The sequence below is a fragment of the Sus scrofa genome, chromosome 12 (genome assembly GCF_054392235.1).
Source record: "Sus scrofa isolate SSC_HxYL_T2T_F1_AM1 chromosome 12, Sscrofa_HxYL_maternal_Yorkshire_Landrace_v2.0, whole genome shotgun sequence".
In the NCBI taxonomy this organism is placed as follows: Eukaryota; Metazoa; Chordata; class Mammalia; order Artiodactyla; family Suidae; genus Sus; species Sus scrofa.
The window spans coordinates 58,275,854-58,293,950 of NC_139394.1; the positions used below are offsets into that span (position 1 = coordinate 58,275,854).

General features: G+C 49.7%; 1 protein-coding gene across 1 annotated transcript in view; it reads left to right on the forward strand.

Annotated features, from left to right (window-relative positions):
- DNAH2 (dynein axonemal heavy chain 2) overlaps positions 1–18,097 on the forward strand; it is a 104,101-nt gene that overhangs the window by 25,918 nt on the left and 60,086 nt on the right. The window contains exons 13-18 of the mRNA XM_013981316.3: positions 202–384; positions 878–1,092; positions 15,707–15,853; positions 16,621–16,777; positions 17,236–17,475; positions 17,747–17,935. Coding sequence (XP_013836770.3) covers positions 202–384; positions 878–1,092; positions 15,707–15,853; positions 16,621–16,777; positions 17,236–17,475; positions 17,747–17,935 — 1,131 coding nt within the window. The remainder of the gene's footprint in view (positions 1–201; positions 385–877; positions 1,093–15,706; positions 15,854–16,620; positions 16,778–17,235; positions 17,476–17,746; positions 17,936–18,097) is intronic.

The following is an 18,097-nucleotide window of genomic DNA, read 5'->3' on the forward strand; positions in this document are numbered from 1 at the left end:
GGCTGCTCGCCGCCTCCTCCAGCCCTGCTTCTTATGCTTTCCTCCTGCTCCTTCCACACGCCCTCCAGCCTCTGCCCACGCCCTCCCTAAGTTGCCAGTGTCTCTTATCGTCCCACTGGTCCCCCAGTGTCTGGATGGCTTGGGAGCGGGACGGGGAGCCACCTGCCCTCGCTGTGTTGTCAGCGTCCTCTCGTCTGTCAGGCTATCAAGCGAACATACGACAAGAAGGCGGTGGATCTCTACATGCTGTTCAATGGCGAGCTGGCCCTCGTGAACCGTGAGCTGAACAAGAAGTGGCCGTACCTGGAGCCCTACATGGCCCAGCACTCCGGGCAGGCGCACTGGCTGCGGGTCCTGCGGCGCCGCATCGACAGAGTCATGAACGTGAGCCTGGGCTCGGGGACCTCGTCGGTGAGAGGGCGGAGCGCGCAGGCTGAGCGCTGGGGGCCGGGAGGTGGGGACCGTCCCAAGAGGCCCCCGGAGAGCGGGGAGGGGGCAGACGTGGTGGCCTGTGCTGGGGAAGGGCTCGCGCTGGGTTGCAGCCTTGGGCCTCTTCAGTCCTTCACCTCCTGTGCAGGACTTGACTCCTGTAACGGACTGTGATTGACTCGTCCCGGCTGGTTTCCTCCTGCCCAGTCTCTGTGCTTGCCCTTCTTCACTCTGACTCCCTTTCTCATTGGGCCTGGTCTCCTGCACTCACATTCCTTTCGGCTCCAGCTTCCCTCTGCGCAGCCACAACCCAAAATCTCAGTGGCAAGCCTTACACGTATTGTGTGTGCGCGTGTGTGTGTGTGCGCGCGCGCCTTTGGTCTCAGGGAGATGGTACCACAGAGGAACGTGGCAAGTAGGCTCGGGCGGCTCTGCTGCTTCCTCGCAGTGTCTTTCCAACGCTCATTTCCTGCCTCACATCGGGACCGGAGAGGAGAGCGTACACACCTATCAGCAGATGGTCCAGGCCATTGATGAACTGGTTCGAAAAACCTTCCAAGACTGGACCTCAACGCTGGACAAGGACTGTGTTCGCCGGCTGGATACGCCGTTGCTACGAATCAGCCAGGAGAAGGCGGGCATGCTGGACGTCAACTTTGACAAGTATGAGACCCACCCTGCCTCCCTCCCCCTCTGCCCGTCCTGTCCTTGGCACAATTCCCTTCTCCTCCCAAGACTTTTAACTCCCATCTCTGGGTTTCTCTCTCCATTTTTCTGACTCTTATCCCATGATATGTTCATTATCACTTCTTAATTTTAATTTCACAGTTTGTCTTTAAAAAAATGATTAAAAATAGAAAAACCCTGGAGTTTCCATTGTGGCTCAGCAGAAACGAACCTGACTAGGAACTGTGAGGATGCGGGTTCGATCCCTGGCCTTGCTCAGTGGGTTAAGGATCTGGGGTTGCTGTGAGCTGCAGTATAGGTCATGGCCATGGCTTGGATCCAGCGTTGTTGTGGCTGTGATGTAGGCCAGCAGCTGTAGCTCCGATTCCACCCCTAGCCTCAGAACCTCCATATGCCACACCTGTAGCCCTTAACAAAAAAAGAAGAAAAAATAGAAAAACCCCGGTAACCTGTGATGTAGGTGTTCTGCCACTAGATGGCTGTGATCGCACAGAGAAATCACCCAAACCGTGAACCACAGAGGGGCTCTTCAGATCGCATCGTGCCCTGTCTTACAGCTTTATAATCATGACCTTTTCATATTACCATTATTTTAAGTTTAATTGATCCATTTAGTAGTTATTCCAAAATGTATAGTGAGTGCTTTTCACGGGCGGAGAACCGGGATGGGTGCAGGGGACACATGTGGTGGCGAGGTCCCGGCCCTCTGTTGCTCTGTAAAGCAGCTCTACCCGCGTGTTGTGCTTGCTTTTCATAGAAGGTGCAGGAGGAGGAAATGAAGCACGTAGGCGACTGTGTACAGAGATGACAACCTTTTCTTGGCTGTGCCCGAGGCATGGAGATGTTCCCACTGCAGTGACAGCTGCTGGGTCCTTAACCTGCCGAGCTACAGGGGAACTTCCTGTGACAGTTCTTTCCTAGTCGGAAGGAAGGCACTTTCTCCTGGATTGGTTTTGGCTCCCTCTTGTCATCAGCGAGGCCTAGTGTGAGTCGCTTCCCATGCTTTTGGGCTGTTGCTGCCAGAACCGGCTTACCTCGTGGACTGTTCTTATCTGCCGGGGCACGTGTAGAAGGGGCTTTGCCAGACATGGCGCGTGTGGAGATGGCGCCTGGGACGGAGGGCCTGGGAGTGACTGACCTGGGAGCCGGAGGCAGCCTGACCAGGGGCGGATGACATGTGATGTTTGAGGCAGGAAGCAAGATGGAGAAGATGGAGAAGCAGCGCCGAGTGCCAGGTCAGCGGGGTGAGGGGAAGGCCGTGGTGAGAAGGACACAGATGTGGGAAACCGAGTGGCTCAGGAAGCGGGTGTCAAGATGAGGCTGAGAGGCTTGAGGTGCGCCTTTGACCTGGAAGGGGTGTGGAGCTCTGCTTTGATGGGGCTCACGGTTTCTGAGGAATGGGCCGAGCAGGATCGCACAAAACAGCCTCTTAGATCAGTGATGAGATTTTGAAGAGGTGGAAGACTAGGCCAAGGTTACCCCAGCTATGGCACTGGTAAGCGCACAATGGGGTTACGTCTGCCAGCGCCTTGTCCCATTCAGCTGGGCACCCCCAAAGGCACGGAGTTTGGGGAGGCGCCCGGATGCAGTTGGAACAACATGAATTTGAGCACACGCAGCCCACCAGTAGTCGTAGCCCTTTTCCCAGGCATTGCCGGGGTGCATTCAAATAACAGAATTTTATAAACACCCGTGATCGCTATTCACATTTTAAGTACGAGAGAAAATAAGAGTTGAGAAAGAGGGGAAGAGAGGCCTTAGGTCAGTGCTGGTTGAGGGCTACTTCCTCTAATCCTCAGGGTCGGCCAGTGAGAGTGAGTAAAGCCTAAGCTTCAGTGCCAGGCAGACCAGGGTTCGAAGCCCAGAGCAGGTCGGTTTTGCTATGTGACCTCAGGCAAGCACTGCATTTCCTGGAGCCTGAGTTTCCCCATCTACTTAAAAAATCATTTTCTGGAGTGCTCAGGAGGCGAGATGACATGTGTCAAAGTCCTCACAAAGAATAAGCAATAAATATTATTTTCCTTTCAAAAAATGGCCTCATAAAGCTTGGCGATCACAGTATTTTCAGAACAAATTTGGCAAGGTGATACAATTTTAAAAGCATTTTTACCTTTTAGAAGGGGTAATATACCCATGTTCTAAAATTCAAAAGTCTCGGAGTTCCCATCGTGGCTCAGTGGTTAACGAATCCAACTAGGAACCATGAGGTTGTGGGTTCAGTCCCCGGCCTTGCTCAGTGGGTTAAGGATCGGGTGTTGCCGTGAGCTGTAGTGTAGGTCGCAGATGCGGCCCGGATCCCGTGTTGCTGTGGCTGTGGTGTAGGCCGGTGGCTACAGCTCTGATTCGACCCCTAGCCTGGGAACCTCCATATGCCGCAGGAGTGGCCCTAGAAAAGACAAAAAAATAAAAAAAATAAAATAAAATAATAAAATAAAATTCAAAAGTCTCAGAGTTCCCTGGTGGCCTAGCAGTTAGGGACTCGGCATTGTCACCGCAACGGCTCATGTTACTACTGTGGCTTGGGTTCAGTCCTTGGCCCAGGAACTTCCACATGCTGCAGGCATGGCCAAAAAAAAAAAAGTAAAAATAAAATTCAAAAGTCATCCCAGGGCTGAAAATGAAAAATCTCCCTGAGTTCCTGTCTTGGCGCAACGGAAACAAATCCGACTAGGAACCATGAGGTTTCGGGTTTGATTCTTGGCCTCACTCAGTAGGTTAAAGGATCCGGCGTTGCTGTGAGCTGTGGTGTAGGTCGCAGACGTGGCTTGGATCTGGCGTTGCTATTGCTGTGGCTGTGGCGTAGGCTGGCGGGTAGAGCTCTGATTAGACCCCTAGCCTGGGAACTTGCATATTCCCTGGGTGTGGCCCTAAAAATACCAAAAAAAAAAGAAAAGAAAAGAAAAAAGAAAAATCTCCACGGCTGTCCATCAGTGATTCAGTTCCCCATGTAACTCCCAGGGATTAGAGTGTGTGTCTAAGTACACTTGTTAATATAAATCGTAGCATACTGTACTCTCTGTACATTCAAAATATTCTCAAAATGATTTATTTGGTTTTTACATTGTAAAATTCTTGATCTTTTTAGAAAATCTGCAAGTGCAGAAAGTAGAAGGAAAAAAGTTCCCCCCAAAGACAACTACTCTTAATGATTTATTTTTTATCATCCCCCCATCCCCATTTATATAGTTGTGTTTTTTAAGTTTAAAAATCTCTCTCTTTTTTTAAAAAAATTTTGTGGCCACACCTGTGACATATATCCCAGGAGAGGGATTAAATCTGAGCCACAGCTGCAGCAATGCCAGATTTTAACCCACTGTGCTAAGGATGGAACCTGAGCCATAGCAGTAACCCTTGCCGTTGTGGTGACATTGATGGATCCTTAACTCACCACACTGCAAGAGAACTCCCAGAACTACTTAATTGTTATTCTTATTTTTCTTTGTTGGCTGCCCTGAGGCATAGGGCGTTACTGGGCAGGGATCAGATCCGAGCCACAGTTGCCATCTAAGCCGCAATTGGGGTAACGCTGGATCCTTCACCCACTGTGCCAGCCTGGGAATCAAACCTTCGTCCCAGTGCTCCCAAGATGCTGCCAGTCCCATTGCACTGCAGCAGGAACATCCCAGAACTACATAATTATTTTTCATGGTTTATAGCATCCCATGATTTGGCTCTACTGAGTCAACCAACCCACTCCTGATGGCCTCAGAAGTTGTACTGTTTCTGAACGGTTCCTGAATATTCTGCTCTGGGGGCTTTCGCCTGGGCTTCCTGCATCTCGTTGCCTTCCCCCTACAGCAATGTGTCTACCTGATGTTTGAACTTAGGGCCCGTGGAGCCCGGATAAACTTAGGAGGCCACTTTTCGGTCTGCTGTGATGGCCTCTTGGCCAGGGACACATCAGCTATTTATCACAAACATCATTTGCATAATCTTCATAGTGGAGCTTAACAAGGCAACTTCGGGCTGAGTGTTTACGGCCTGGGCTTAGCTGAAACCCAAATAATGGCTAAAATACTTCTTCCAGAGAGAAGCGGTACCCCAGTCCTTTGGCAGTTGTTGTCTAGAGAGACCTGTTACAGGCTGCTTTATTTACATTTTTGTGGTTTTAAGATAAAACTGCCTCAGACCAGTAAATAACGTATAGGGAAAGAAACCCAACCAAAACAAAACGTGATCCCAGGGAAGGATTTGGAAAAGTCTGGGCCTATTAAGCCAGTAGAGACATCCAGGACAGTTTCAGCTTTTCCCAAGTGTATGGAAGCTCCAAGCAGGGGCAGATAACTTTATCAGGTGTGCTTTTTAGTGTGCATGGTCTAGATAAGATCTTAAAATGAGCAGGCTCTTCAGTTGTCCTGATTGTCCTCAGAATTACCTGACTCGCCCTTAGTGCTGGGAGCTTTCCAGTCCTTAATAGCACCTACTTTATCTCACGAGCGGTGTTGTTATCCCACCTTACATCCCAAATATTTGAACTCTGCAGTCCGAATCGGCTTTTACCACATTTTACAGCCGGACCAGCTTTACAGATTGCACTTAACACAAACATATTCCAGATGTCATCTGATGCCAGGCTGACAAGAGCTGTGCTTATCACTTTGCATGTCACAGAGCCCTCTGGGTCCTGGGGCTTCTCCAGGCCAGGACAGGGGACACTGGTGTCTGTCTGAGTGTTGTGTCTAGGGCTTCCTCTTCCTCCCTTTCTCCCAATTTATTTCTCCGTTAGGTCCGTGCATTCTGGGCTGTCGGCGCCAAACCCAGCCGGCGTCCCTGACCTGCCTCTCCTGCCTGGCCGCTTGTCCAAGGACAAATGAGAAACTGCTTTACAAAAATAATTCCCCAGACTGCTTTTTTTTTTCAAAGAAATTTTGTCAATGAAATACATTTCCAGCCCAGAAATTTATTGACGAATTTCTGCCAAGACCGACCGTCATTGTGAAAAAAGATCCTCAGAGAGCTGTCAGCTCAACGTCAGGAAGGTATTTTCCAAATTCATCCTGTTGACTGACAAGTTAACATTTGATAACTTGCCTTAAAGTTATTTTGAAAAATCTTGTCAAGGTGAGAAAATGGGAGTTCCCGTCGTGGCTCAGCGGTTAACCAAGCCAACTAGTGTCTGTGAGACCTGGGTTCGATCCCTGGCCTTGCTCAGTGGGTTAAGGATCCAGCATTGATGTGAGCTGTGGTGTAGGTCGAACATGAGGCTCAGATCCCGTGTTGATGTGGCTGTGGTGTAGGCGGGCGGCTATAGCTCCAATTAGACCCCTAGCCTGGGAACCTCCATATGCTGCGGGTGCGGCCCGAAAAAGACGAAAAGAAAAAAAAAAAAAGAAGAAGAGAAAATAAAGAAACACATCATGCATGGGGCACTGTTGGATAGTATACACACCCACGCGGACTTGGCAAGACGCTAACAGAGTCCAACTCCAGGTCTTTAGCTCGAAGAACATCTGAGAATGTGTTTCTGCTGCTGGAAATGTCCCCTTATGGAGTCACACCTTGCCCCGCTCCCTGGAGAGAGAGCTCTAACACAGTTTTTGGTTAAACTGACAGTCACTGTTTTTCTTAGCATGGCTCTGTAAGTATGGTTTCCTGCTGAGCCAGGTCATTTTCTGTTGTTCTGGTTTTTTCCTGGCTGGTAGGTACCATGTTGGTTGGCTCTTTTTGGAATTAATAGTTGTCTCACTATGTTTGCTAGCACACTTTCACTCTCATTAATTCTTCCAGAGCAACGGATAAAACCCCTTTGAGTGGTTTTCCCTGCCCCCCGACGGGCCAGCGGTTTCGTGTTTTCCTTAGCGCCCCTGTCCTGGAATGCCCTGTCAGACGGGTCGCTTGCAGGCCGCTGCACGTGTGTCACCCTGTGACGTCCCTGAGCCTCTCTCTTGTTTTATTTCCTATTTGCTTTTGAGTGCCCCTTTCTTGGCTAAGGCCCTTGTTCTTTAGTAGCTTTCTGAGAAAGGGGGCCTGGGAGGTGAAGTTTTTTGAGTTCTCGCACAAATGACAACAACTGTTTTCTGCCTCACATAATCGGTCATTTGACTGGATTTGGAAATCTAGATTGAGAGTAATTTTCCTTTGTTTTGGTTGCTGTCTTTTACTTTGGAGCCCTTTTTTTTTTTTTTTTTTTTTTTTTTTGGTCTTTTGTCTTTTTAGGGCCACACCCACAGCATATGGAGGTTCCCAGGCTAGGGGTTCAATCGGAGCTACAGTTGCCAGCCTACGCCACAGCCACAGCCACGCCAGATCCAAGCCGTGTCTGCAACCTACACCACAGCTCACAGCAACGCCGGATCCTTAACCCACTGAGCAAGGGCAGGGATTGAACCCGCAACCTCATGGTTCCTAGTCGGATTCATTTCCGCTGCGCCACGATGGGAACTCCAGGAGGCTTTCTTTAAATGTCTTTAAATGTCTGGTAATGTTCATTTGTGTTTGAGAGAGCCTTATTCACTTTGAAGAGTTTTGACACAGTTTCAAAAATAACATCTACTTTGGTGGAGATCTTTGAGCTTTGGAAAAACAGCGTTCCTTTTTCCATAATCTCTTAAAAATTTTTTATTATATTTGATTTACAGTGTTCTGTCCATTTCTGCTATACAGCAAGGTGACCCAGTTATACATACATATACATGCTTTTTCTCATATTATCTTCCATCCTGTTCCATCATAAGTGACTGGATATAGTTCCCTGTGCTTTACAGCAGGACCCCGTGGCTCATCCGCTCCAAATGCAGTAGGTTGTATATACTACATAAGCGCTTAACGTAGGGGAAGTTGCCCGGCTAGCTCAGTTGGTAGAGCACGAGACTCTTAAAGCAAGCATCGCAAATAAATGAGCTCTTGAAAATATTTTCCTTCATTGGAAGATTCCTCTCCAATAAACGGGAAAAATTTGAAATGTGCTATTATTTCCTATATTATTAATTTTGTGCTTGCCTGTAGAGTAGACACAAAATAGTCTGGAATTTCCACCTCGGTGTCTCAGTAATATTCAGAATGCAAAGTTTCATCAGAGTGTCTTCAGGTTATGGAGACTTTGATCCTCTGTGATTAAATAGTGCAGTTTCATTTTTTTGAAAAAGAAGAAACCACATAGATTTACAAAGTCAAGTGACTTTTAGTCAGGATTAAAAATTTTTTTAGTATGACCTATTTTCTTCTGCTACTTTATGAGTTTCCTCTTTTTTTTTTTTTTTTTTTTTTGGTCTTTTTGCCATTTCTTGGGCCGCTCCCTTGGCATATGGAGGTTCCCAGGATAGGGGTCTAATCGGAGCTGTAGCCGCTGGTCTACACCACAGCCACAGCAACTCGGGATCAGAGCAGTGTCTGCGACCTACCCCACAGCTCACAGTAACGCTGGATCCTTAAACCACTGAGCAAGGCCAGGGATTGAACCCACAACCTCATGGTTCCTAGTCGGATTCGTTAACCACTGCACCACGATGGGAACTCCCGTGCGTTTCCTCTTTACATTTGGATCTTGGGGAGTTCCCATCATGGACCTTGGATCCATTTGCCATTTATTCTGATGTAGAGAGAGAAGTGCAGATGCAATTTGAGTTGGTTTTGTTTAAAATCTATCCCCAGGTGGCTAGTCAGTTGACCTGATCTCATTTATCAAACTGCTATCTTTATAACAAATTCCCCAGTATATCTGTGTCTATTTTGGAACTCTTCTGTTCTGCTAGGTCTCTTTATTCATGTGTGGGAACCAAATTGTTCTTGATTATTGTCCTCATTACTTTCTATTTTAGAGTTTGATGTGATATTTCAAATGTTTATTTCTCGCAAGAACCTTAGTATCTCTGTTTGGTTCTAAAAATAGTCCTATTCCTATTTTTTTGGAACAAGGATTGGGCTAAATTTACAGGTTAATGTAAGAATGAATATTTTTAAGACTTGAATCTTTCTATCCAAGAATAGCATTCTTTTGGAGTTCCCGTTGTGGCACATCGGAGATGAAAATCCAACTAGGAACCAGAGGTTGTGGGTTTGATCCCTGGCTTTGCTCAGTAGGTTAAGGATCTGATGTTGCCGTGAGCTGTGGTGTAGGTCACAGATGCGGCTCGGATCCTGCATTGCTGTGGCTGTGGTGTAGGCCGGCGGCTGTAGCTCTAGTTGGACCCCTAGCCTGGGAGCCTCCATATGCCACGGGTGTGGCCCCTGAAAAGTCAAAAAGACAAAAAGAAAAAAAAAAAAAGAAAAAGAAAAAAAAAAGAATAGCATTCTTTCTTTTCGTCTCCCCTGCGCCATGATGGGTAGTCCTTTAGCATTCTTTCTTTCTTTCAACTTATCTGTCTTTTTTTTGTTGTTCATAAGCCACTTTTCCCATATACATTAACCAATTAACAAGAAATTTTATTATATAAACATTTTTTTGTTAATCTGTTGATTTTTGGTGTTTTATTTTTATTGTTTAAATTATCAGTTTCTTTTTCTCCTTGATAATGTTTAAGTGGTCATAGTTTTTATATTGGAAAACTTTGATTTTAATGCTAATTTTGTATTGAGCCCCCTTTACACCTAACCTCCTTGTTTAAAATAGTTTTTTTCCTTTTAAAAACATGTTTTATTATGAAAGTATCATACACACAGAGAATTACTTAAAACTTAACATGTTCAGTTCAACAAATAAGTATAGGGAGTTCCCACTGTAACTCAGCAGGTTAAGAATCAGACTAGTATCCATGAGGGATGTGGGTTTGATCCCTGGCCTCGCTCAGTGGGCTGAAGGATCTGGTGTTGTCAGGTGTGGTACAGGTCGAAGACTTGGCTCGGATCTGGTGTTACTGTGGCTGCTGCTCAGATTGATCGCCTAGCCTGGGAACTTTCATGTGCCGCAGGTTTGGTCATAAGAAAGCAAAAAAAAAAAAAAAAAAAAAAGTATAAAATAGGCGCCCTGGTCACTATCACCAGGTCAAGGAATGGACATGGCCAGGAGTTGAGAAGTTCCTCACTTGTAATTATTTTTCAGCTGAATTAGTTGTCAACACTTACAATTCAAGAGATGTTATATTAAAAACCCACCTTCTGAAGTTCCCTTGTGGCTCAGCAGACTAAGGGTCTGATGTTGTCACTGCTGCAGCTTGGGTCTGCTGTGGCGTGGGATTGATCCCTGGTCCTGGAACTTCCACATGCTGTGGGTGCAGCCAAAAAAGGAAAAAAAAAAAAGAAGCGGAAAATAAAAACCTTACCATCTGGCCTCTCTTGGAAAATCAGACAAAGTAGTCACACTGGGCATTTGGCAGCAAATGTCTGGAACCCTGGAGCAGTGGTTCTTTAATGTTATAATTTTTTTTTTTCTATTTAGAGCCATGCCTGCTGATTATGGAATTTCCTGGACAGGGGACAGAATCCAAGCTGTAGCTGCGATCTATGTTGCATCCTTAACTCACAGCACCACAAGGGAACTCCCTGATCTCTTTTTCGTGAGGTCTTTTTTTTTTCCCCTTTTATGGATGCACCTATGGCATGTGGAAGTTCCTGGGCTAGGGGTTTAATCAGAGCTGCAGCTACTAGCCCACACCACACCCACAGCAATGCCGTATCCGAGCTGCATCTGCAACCTTTACCACAGCTTTCGGCAACGCCAGATCCTTAACCCACTGAGCAAGGTCAGGGATCGAAACCGCATCCTCACAGACCTCATGTCCTGTTCTTAACCTGCTGAGCCACAGCGGGAACTCCAGCAATGGCTCCTTTGTTTTATTTTTATTTTTTGATTTTTAGGGCTGCACCTGTGGCATATGGAAGTTCCCAGGCTAGGGGTCTAATTGGTGCTACAGCTGCTGGCCTATGCCACAGCCACAGCAACATGGGATCTGAGCCTCGTGTTCAACTTACACCACAGCTCACATCAATGCTGGATCCTTAACCCATTGAGCGAGGCCAGGGATCGAACCGGCCACCTCATGGTTCCTAGTCGGATTTGTTTCTGCTGATGCCTGGGAACTTCAGCAATGGCTCCTTTAGGTGGACCACACACTTTGTCACTCAACAGGAGGCCAAACCTCAGTTGCCATTTATCATTGAACGACACTTGCCGGAGAGATTGCAATTCTTGAACTTTGCTTATGGTGATAAAAAAGTTACTGGTTGGCTGTTGGAAAGTCAGGCTGAGGGAGGACGAGCAGTTCTGGCTCAGGCAGTGGAGCGGTGTCCTCAGCTTCCGGAAGAGCTGAAGCTGTGCAGTGGGTGAGGTCACCCAGGGCCAGTGTGTTGGGTGTGAAAAACCTTGAGGGGCCCCCACATCAGGGGGCTGCATGGGAAGCAGATGCTTTGCTGGGTCTCCAGCACCCGGCGGCACGCGACCTCCAAAGGGGTCCTGGGGGGAAAGGCAGCGCTGACAAGAGGGGGTTCAGGAGCCAGGGGGAGAGTGTCCCAGGAGGGCAGGGGGAGGCCACGGGGATGCTAAGACACGCGGAGAGATCCGAGGATAAGGCCGAGGAGGTCCTCGGGGTTAGCTGCAAGTCCCCACAAGGTCCCGGCCAGCTTGATGAACGCGGATTTAGAGGGAGGGTGGGAGCCAGCTCTCAGGGACTGAAGAATGGGAGGAAAGGAAAGGGAGGGGATTCAGGAGGAAGATTCTTTGCAGCAGGTAGGCTGTGTAAGGGGCACAGAGTGTGGTACTGTTGCCGAAACTTGGCCTCTGTCCACTGGTCCCGAAACGCGGAGACAGAGTTTTGGGTGAAGGAAAAAAAAATAGCTTTTCTTGCTTTGCCAGGTAAAGGAGGCCACAGCAACTAATGCCTTAAAGACTGTGCCCCCTCCCTGGGGGAAGAATTGCAGGGAGTTTTATAGCCTAGAAGAGAAAAACAGGGTTTCAGATAAGAATCAGGATTGGGGCAGACATGCGCTCTTTTTTTTTTTTAGCGAATCTTCCTCACGAAGCTGGGGTCAGGAGATCCCGACAGGATCCTGGGGGTGGTCTTCTGGGTTATCGCCTAGAGTAACAGTACTTGCGAAAAGGGCATATTGATCAGAGACTAGAACAAACTAGGAAAGCTCCTGAAAAACATCTTGTGCTAATCATCTTGAACTCACAGGCAATTGTGCGCAGGGTGTCTAATCGTTAGCTGCCAGGTGACTGCGTTTCGGGTGCAATCGAACGAGGGAGGGAGGAGCACAGGAGGGGCTCCAACCTGTTCAGGTTTAAAGTTCTCATTTCTAAAAGAAGCATCAGGCACATAAGTTGTAGGTGTGTGAGGTGCCTACGTCATTGTGTGTATCCCTTGAGAGGGACCCAGGATCCTGCCCCCAGGCTGCGCTGTTGTTGCTAGACTGTTCCTTGTCTCTGCTTCCCCTCCCTCCCCTGATCAGCAGCTGTCGGAACCTGCCCCTAAGGACCGAGGGAAGGCCATGGAGGCAAAAGGAGACCCATTTCCTAAAAACAGGAAATGAGGGGCACAGAAAGGGTTTTGTGCTCAGGAGCCCCACGGGGCCCTGCTCAGGTTGCAGTACCTGTGGAAGGATAGGGGTTGAGGGGAAGGCTGGGTTTTGTTTTTTAAGACTGTAGAAACGTGGCTTATTTAAATGTTGATGGGAAGGAACTGGTAGGTTTGAAGGTGCCGTGGAGCTGGAGAAGATGGGATCGGAGAAAGCCGGGGAGCCAGGTCAGATCCCAGAGCCCAGGAGGAGGGCTGCTGTTGTTGTAAATGGGAGCCCTCGCAGGGCGGACAGCGGCAGGTGTTGCTAAGTTTCAGTGAAGGGGCACGTGGGGTTCCCACCTCGGGGTTCTCCGCTGGGGGAGGTGGGGCTTTCTGCAGAGAGGGGGCGGGGCAGGCCAGGCTCGTGAAAGCAAGGACTCTGCAGGCTGTCACTGCGAGAACAGGAGGGACAGCAGGTTGGGGAAACCCCAGGGATGCAGCCCAGAGAGGCCAGCCGGGACCGGAGAACCTGAACGAGCAGCGTGCTGCTCTGTGGGGTTGCGTGCTCTCCTCCAGCCCTGCTCCGCCCGTGGATTGAGCCAGGGTGGGGGACTTGCCCGGTGGCTTAGACCAAGGAATGGGGCAAAAGAGTGAGGATTGGCAAGCAAGCGAGCAGTGGCAGTGGAGGAGGAGGTCAGTTGGGAGGATTTGAGTGCAGGTGCTGGAATGCAGGGAGGAAGCTGGGCCAGGAGAGGGGCCGTCTGTGTGATTATCTCAGAGGTGGTCAAACATGAGTTCCAGCCAGGATGTGACCGCTGAAGGTGGTGGTTGGGGCGGCGGCAGGGAGCAGGAGAAGGTCGTGGGTGTGAGGTGGCAAGGGACACAGAATGAAGTCCACAAAGGCAATTTCAAATTTTCTGGTTTTGCTAAAAAAAAAAAAAAAAAGGAGTTCCCACTGTGGTGCAGTTGCTTAAGAATTTGACTGCAGTGCTTGGGTCACAGCGGAGGGAGGCATGGGTTCCATCCCTAGCCTGGCACAATGGGTTAAAGGATCCAGTGTTGCCCCAGCTGAGGCTTGAATTCAATCCCTGGCCCAGGGAAACTTCCTTATGCCAAGGGTGTAGCCATACAAAAAAAAAAATTCTGGTTTTGGAGTTCCCTGGTGGCTCAGGGGGTTAAGAATTTGGTGTTGTTGCTTCCATGGCATGAGTTGGATCCCTGGCCTGGGAACTTCCCCATGCTGCGAGTGTGGCCAAAAAAATAAAATAAAATAAAACTTTCTGGGTTTGCATTTAATGAAGGAAAAAGAAACAGGTGAAATTAATTTTAGTATTCAAACCAATGTGCCCCAAATATTATCATGCCAACAGGTAATCAATGTGAAAAATTATCCATGGGGAGTTTTTTTTTTTTTTTTTGGTCTTTTTTTTGTTGTTGTTGCTATTTCTTGGGCCGCTCCCGTGGCATATGGAGGTTCCCAGGCTAGGGGTCTAATCGGAGCTGTAGCCAGTGGCCTACGCCAGAGCCACAGCAACGCGGGATCCGAGCTGCGTCTGCGACCTACACCACAGCTAACGACAACGCCGGATCGTTAACCCACTGAGCAAGGCCAGGGACTGAACCCGCAACCTCATGGTTCCTAGTCGGATTCGTTAACCACTGCGCCACGACGGGAATTCCTATCATTATTATTTTTTAATGGTTATTTCTCCTACTGTACAGCATGGTGACCCAGTTACACATACATGTACCCATTCTATTTTCGAATGTTATCAGGCTCCATCATAAGGGACTAGACATAGTTCCCAGTGCTACACAGCAGGATCTCATTGCTAGTCCATCCCAAAGGCAATAGTTTGTATCTGTTAACCCCAAGCTCCCCAACCACCCCGCTCCCTCCCCCTCGGCAACCACACGTCTATTCTGCAAGTCCGCGGGGAGTTTTCTATTCTCTTTTCCATCCCAAATCCTCTCGGCCTTCTGTCTTTGTGTCTCTGCTCTCTGAGGGATTTCTGTCAAATGTTTACCTTTCTGCCCTCTTTTTTAACTTCCAGGAGCTCTCCTGGTGTCCCTTTTATAGCATCTTATTTCTGTTTCACTGATGCTCTTTTGTTTCTTATCTCTCTCTGAGGGTGTTCCCGGCTGGTTTTGTTTGTTTTTTCTTTTTAGGCTGGGCTGTCTCCTTTCTGCATGACCTCTGTCCCCTCTCTGTCCCCTTCCGCCTGCTTTTTGCTATTTGTTTGTTTTGACTCCCACCTTTTGTGCTGGGACAGACAGGGACGGTGTGCTGGGACCCTTGGTTGTCTGTCCATATTTCAGGGACGGCGGCCGGAATGCCAGATGGCAGCTCCGAGGGGCTTCTCAGCTGGGCAGGAAGCAGGGGAGCAGGAAGAGGAGCCTTCTCAGCTGGGAGCTCACTGCGGGCTGGTCCGGGTGGGCTGTTTCCTGGGGACTCCAGAGGGCCCTGGGACTTCTCCACTGAGGCTGGTCAGAGGTCACAGAAAACAACCTTGAGGACTTTGTTCCAGAGGGGGTAGGTAGGGCCAGCGGCCAGCGGGCTGGTTTCTGGGTGGGAGAGGGAGGCCGGGGGTCCTGACATTCGATGAGTACGTGGTCCCTTAACGCCCTTGCTTTGGGTGCAAGTCTCTCTCCTTTGGCCGGGCCTGGGGTCCCCAGTCCAAAGGCCTCTGTTTGTCTCTGTACCGCTGCCCCGACCAGAAGCCTTGGCTCTCGCGCTGGGGCAGGGAGGGCAACTTGCGTGGCTGCTCGGGGCAGGAGCGGAACGGGAATGGAGCTGCTTCCTGCGCTTTCAACTCTTCTTCCTCTCCTGGTCCCCCCTTCACCCCTGACCTGACAAACTGCAGCCATGCGAAAGCGGGCCTTTCCAGAGCTCTCTTAGCTGTCTCCATCCCCAGCTGAGGACTCTCCTCCTTAGCCATCTGCTTTTCCGTCTTCCAGTGTCTTCTGTTGTTGCTGCCTTGTATTTGTGGGCTTATCCCTTAAATGAATGAAGCCCCCTTTGCTGTTGTTTTAGTGGTTTGGGGAGGGGAGCAGAAGTCACTGTGTCCAGTCCGCCTTCTCTGCCTGGAGGTGCTGCTTCCTTTCTTACCTTTAAATATCTGCTCATGCCACCCAGGCCCCGTACCTCTCGGTCCGTTGCTGGTTCTGGTTTATGCCCTCGAGCGGCGCCTTCAGCTGCTTGGCGTCTCTGCCTCGCCCAGGTCCCTGCTGATCCTCTTTGTGGAGATTGACTACTGGGAGCGGCTGCTCTTCGAGACGCCCCATTACGTGGTGAACGTTGCTGAGCGCTCCGAGGACCTGCGCATCCTTCGAGAAAATCTGCTGCTTGTCGCTCGGGACTACAATAGGTGGGGCCCCGGTCCTGACTGCAGCCCTTCTGAGTGTCGCTTCATGCCCCCTCTTTGTCTCTTGTGCTCCAGGATGTTGTCCATTTCCTGTAGAACACGTTGTCCTGCACATTTTGTCCGTCTCAAAAACAAACAAACAAACAAAAAAAACAACCCAGTGTCCTGTGCTCTCGTGTGACCTATGGTTATTCCTGTCCCTTGCAGTGCTGTCTCCTAGCTTTAGCGGGGAGAGCAGAAACTACAGTCCCTCCCACCCCACGGGGCCCTGGGACCATATAGGCCTGAATCACTTTTCTAGGAAGGAAGCCAGGTGGCATTAGGATCATGGGCACAGGACAATGTAAGATCCATCAAACCAAGCAAACCCTAACCCTAACCCCTCTTAGCGCCCAGTACTCATCTCTGGAGTGAGGCTTTGCTCACTAGGGGTTGAGTACCTTTCTCAGCCCAGTTCAAGTCCAAGGGGGTAATACTTGCACTCTTGTTTGGGCATCTAGAATTACAGTGTCCAATGTGGTAGCCACTCGCCTGTGTGGCTTTCTATTTAATTGAAACTAAATAAAAGTTTAAAATTCAGTTTAACTCGCTCATTTGTTTCAAGTGCCTCACAGCTGCATGTGGCTGGCGGCTCCCATGTTGGGCAGCACGAATGGTACGAATGGTAGGACTTTTCCATCACCCAGAAAGTTTTATCGGAAAGCACTAGACGAGAATCACGAACTCACAAAGTTCTGCCAGTTTCGCACTGTGTCCTCTCTTCCGCACAGGATTATTGCCATGCTGTCCCCAGACGAGCAGGCCCTATTCAAGGAACGTATCCGGTTCCTGGATAAGAAGATCCACCCTGGGCTCAAGAAACTGCACTGGGCCTTGAAGGGGGCCAGTGCCTTCTTCATCACAGAGTGCCGCATACACGCCAGCAAGGTGGGCCACGAGACTCGGTCTGTGGGGCTGACCGAAAGGCTGGCATGTGCGTAATGAATACCCGCGTCTTGGGAGTGGTGGAGAGACCAGGGAGTAAGTAGCGCGAAAGACATGATGTGTGCTTAGGGCAGGACTTTTTTTTTCTTCCTTTTTTTTTTTTTGGTCGTCTTGCAGCGTATGGAGTTCCTGGGCCAGGGATTAGATCTGAGCCAAAGTTTCAACCTAAGCTGCAGCTGCGGCAATGCTGGATCATTAACCCATTGTGCTGGGCCAGGGATGGAACCTGCGCCTGCCTCCCAGCACTCCCGAGATGTGGCTGATCCCGCTGCGCCACAGTGCATTTTTTTTTTTTTTTTAATGTCAGCAGTTCTAGCTGGAGGACCGTTGGGAGGATAGAGTTGGGCCCCGAGGGTCTGTTCCCAAACTGAAACTCCCCCGTGGGTGGGGTCGGACTCCAGGTGCAGGCGATTGTGAATGAGTTCAAGGCGTCCACCCTGACCATCGGCTGGCGGGCCCAGGAGATCTCCGAGACGCTGCTGGTCCGCATTAGTGGCAAACGGGTGTACAGGGACCTGGAGTTTGAGGAGGACCAAAGAGAGCACCGGGCAGCTGTGCAGCAGAAGCTGATGAGCCTGCACCAGGACGTGGTGGCCATCATGACCAACTCCTACGAGGTCTTCAAGAATGATGGCCCTGAGGTAGGGCCTTGTGGTTGAGCACGTCCCCAGCCCCCCAGTCCCATCGGACCCTGGGGTGTCTTTCCCCCCTCCCCCCAGGGTGTGCTTCTCCATCATCCTACTCGGGTCTTAGATTCAGCCCACCTTCAGCCTTTCAAACCTGCTTCCTCCAGGACTCAGCGTCCTGCCTCTCTGTGGAAGCAGCTTGTTTCCCTCCCTCTTGGCTGGTTTCATTTCCTAGGACCTGCCCCTTCTTCCCTGAGGGGTTCTCTTCCCCCCACTCTTCCGGCAGATTCAGCAGCAGTGGCTGCTGTACACGATCCGGCTGGACCGCATGATGGAGGATGCCCTGCGCCTGAATGTGAAGTGGTCGCTGCTGGAACTGTCCAAGGCCATCAATGGGGATGGAAAGACCACCCCCAACCCACTCTTCCGAGTCCTTGTCATTCTGAAGAATGACATGCAGGGAGGTGTGGCACAGGTGGGGACCACTTTGCCCTCGACACCCCGAAACCATCACCCTTTATTTGCCAGTTTCCATCAATCCTTAAACTTGGCCCTAGGCTGTGACTTTCTGCTACAGCCTCCAGTCCTGAGGTGTCCAGCCCTCCCAGTCCTGAGCTCATCTGCTCCAGGACCTGTG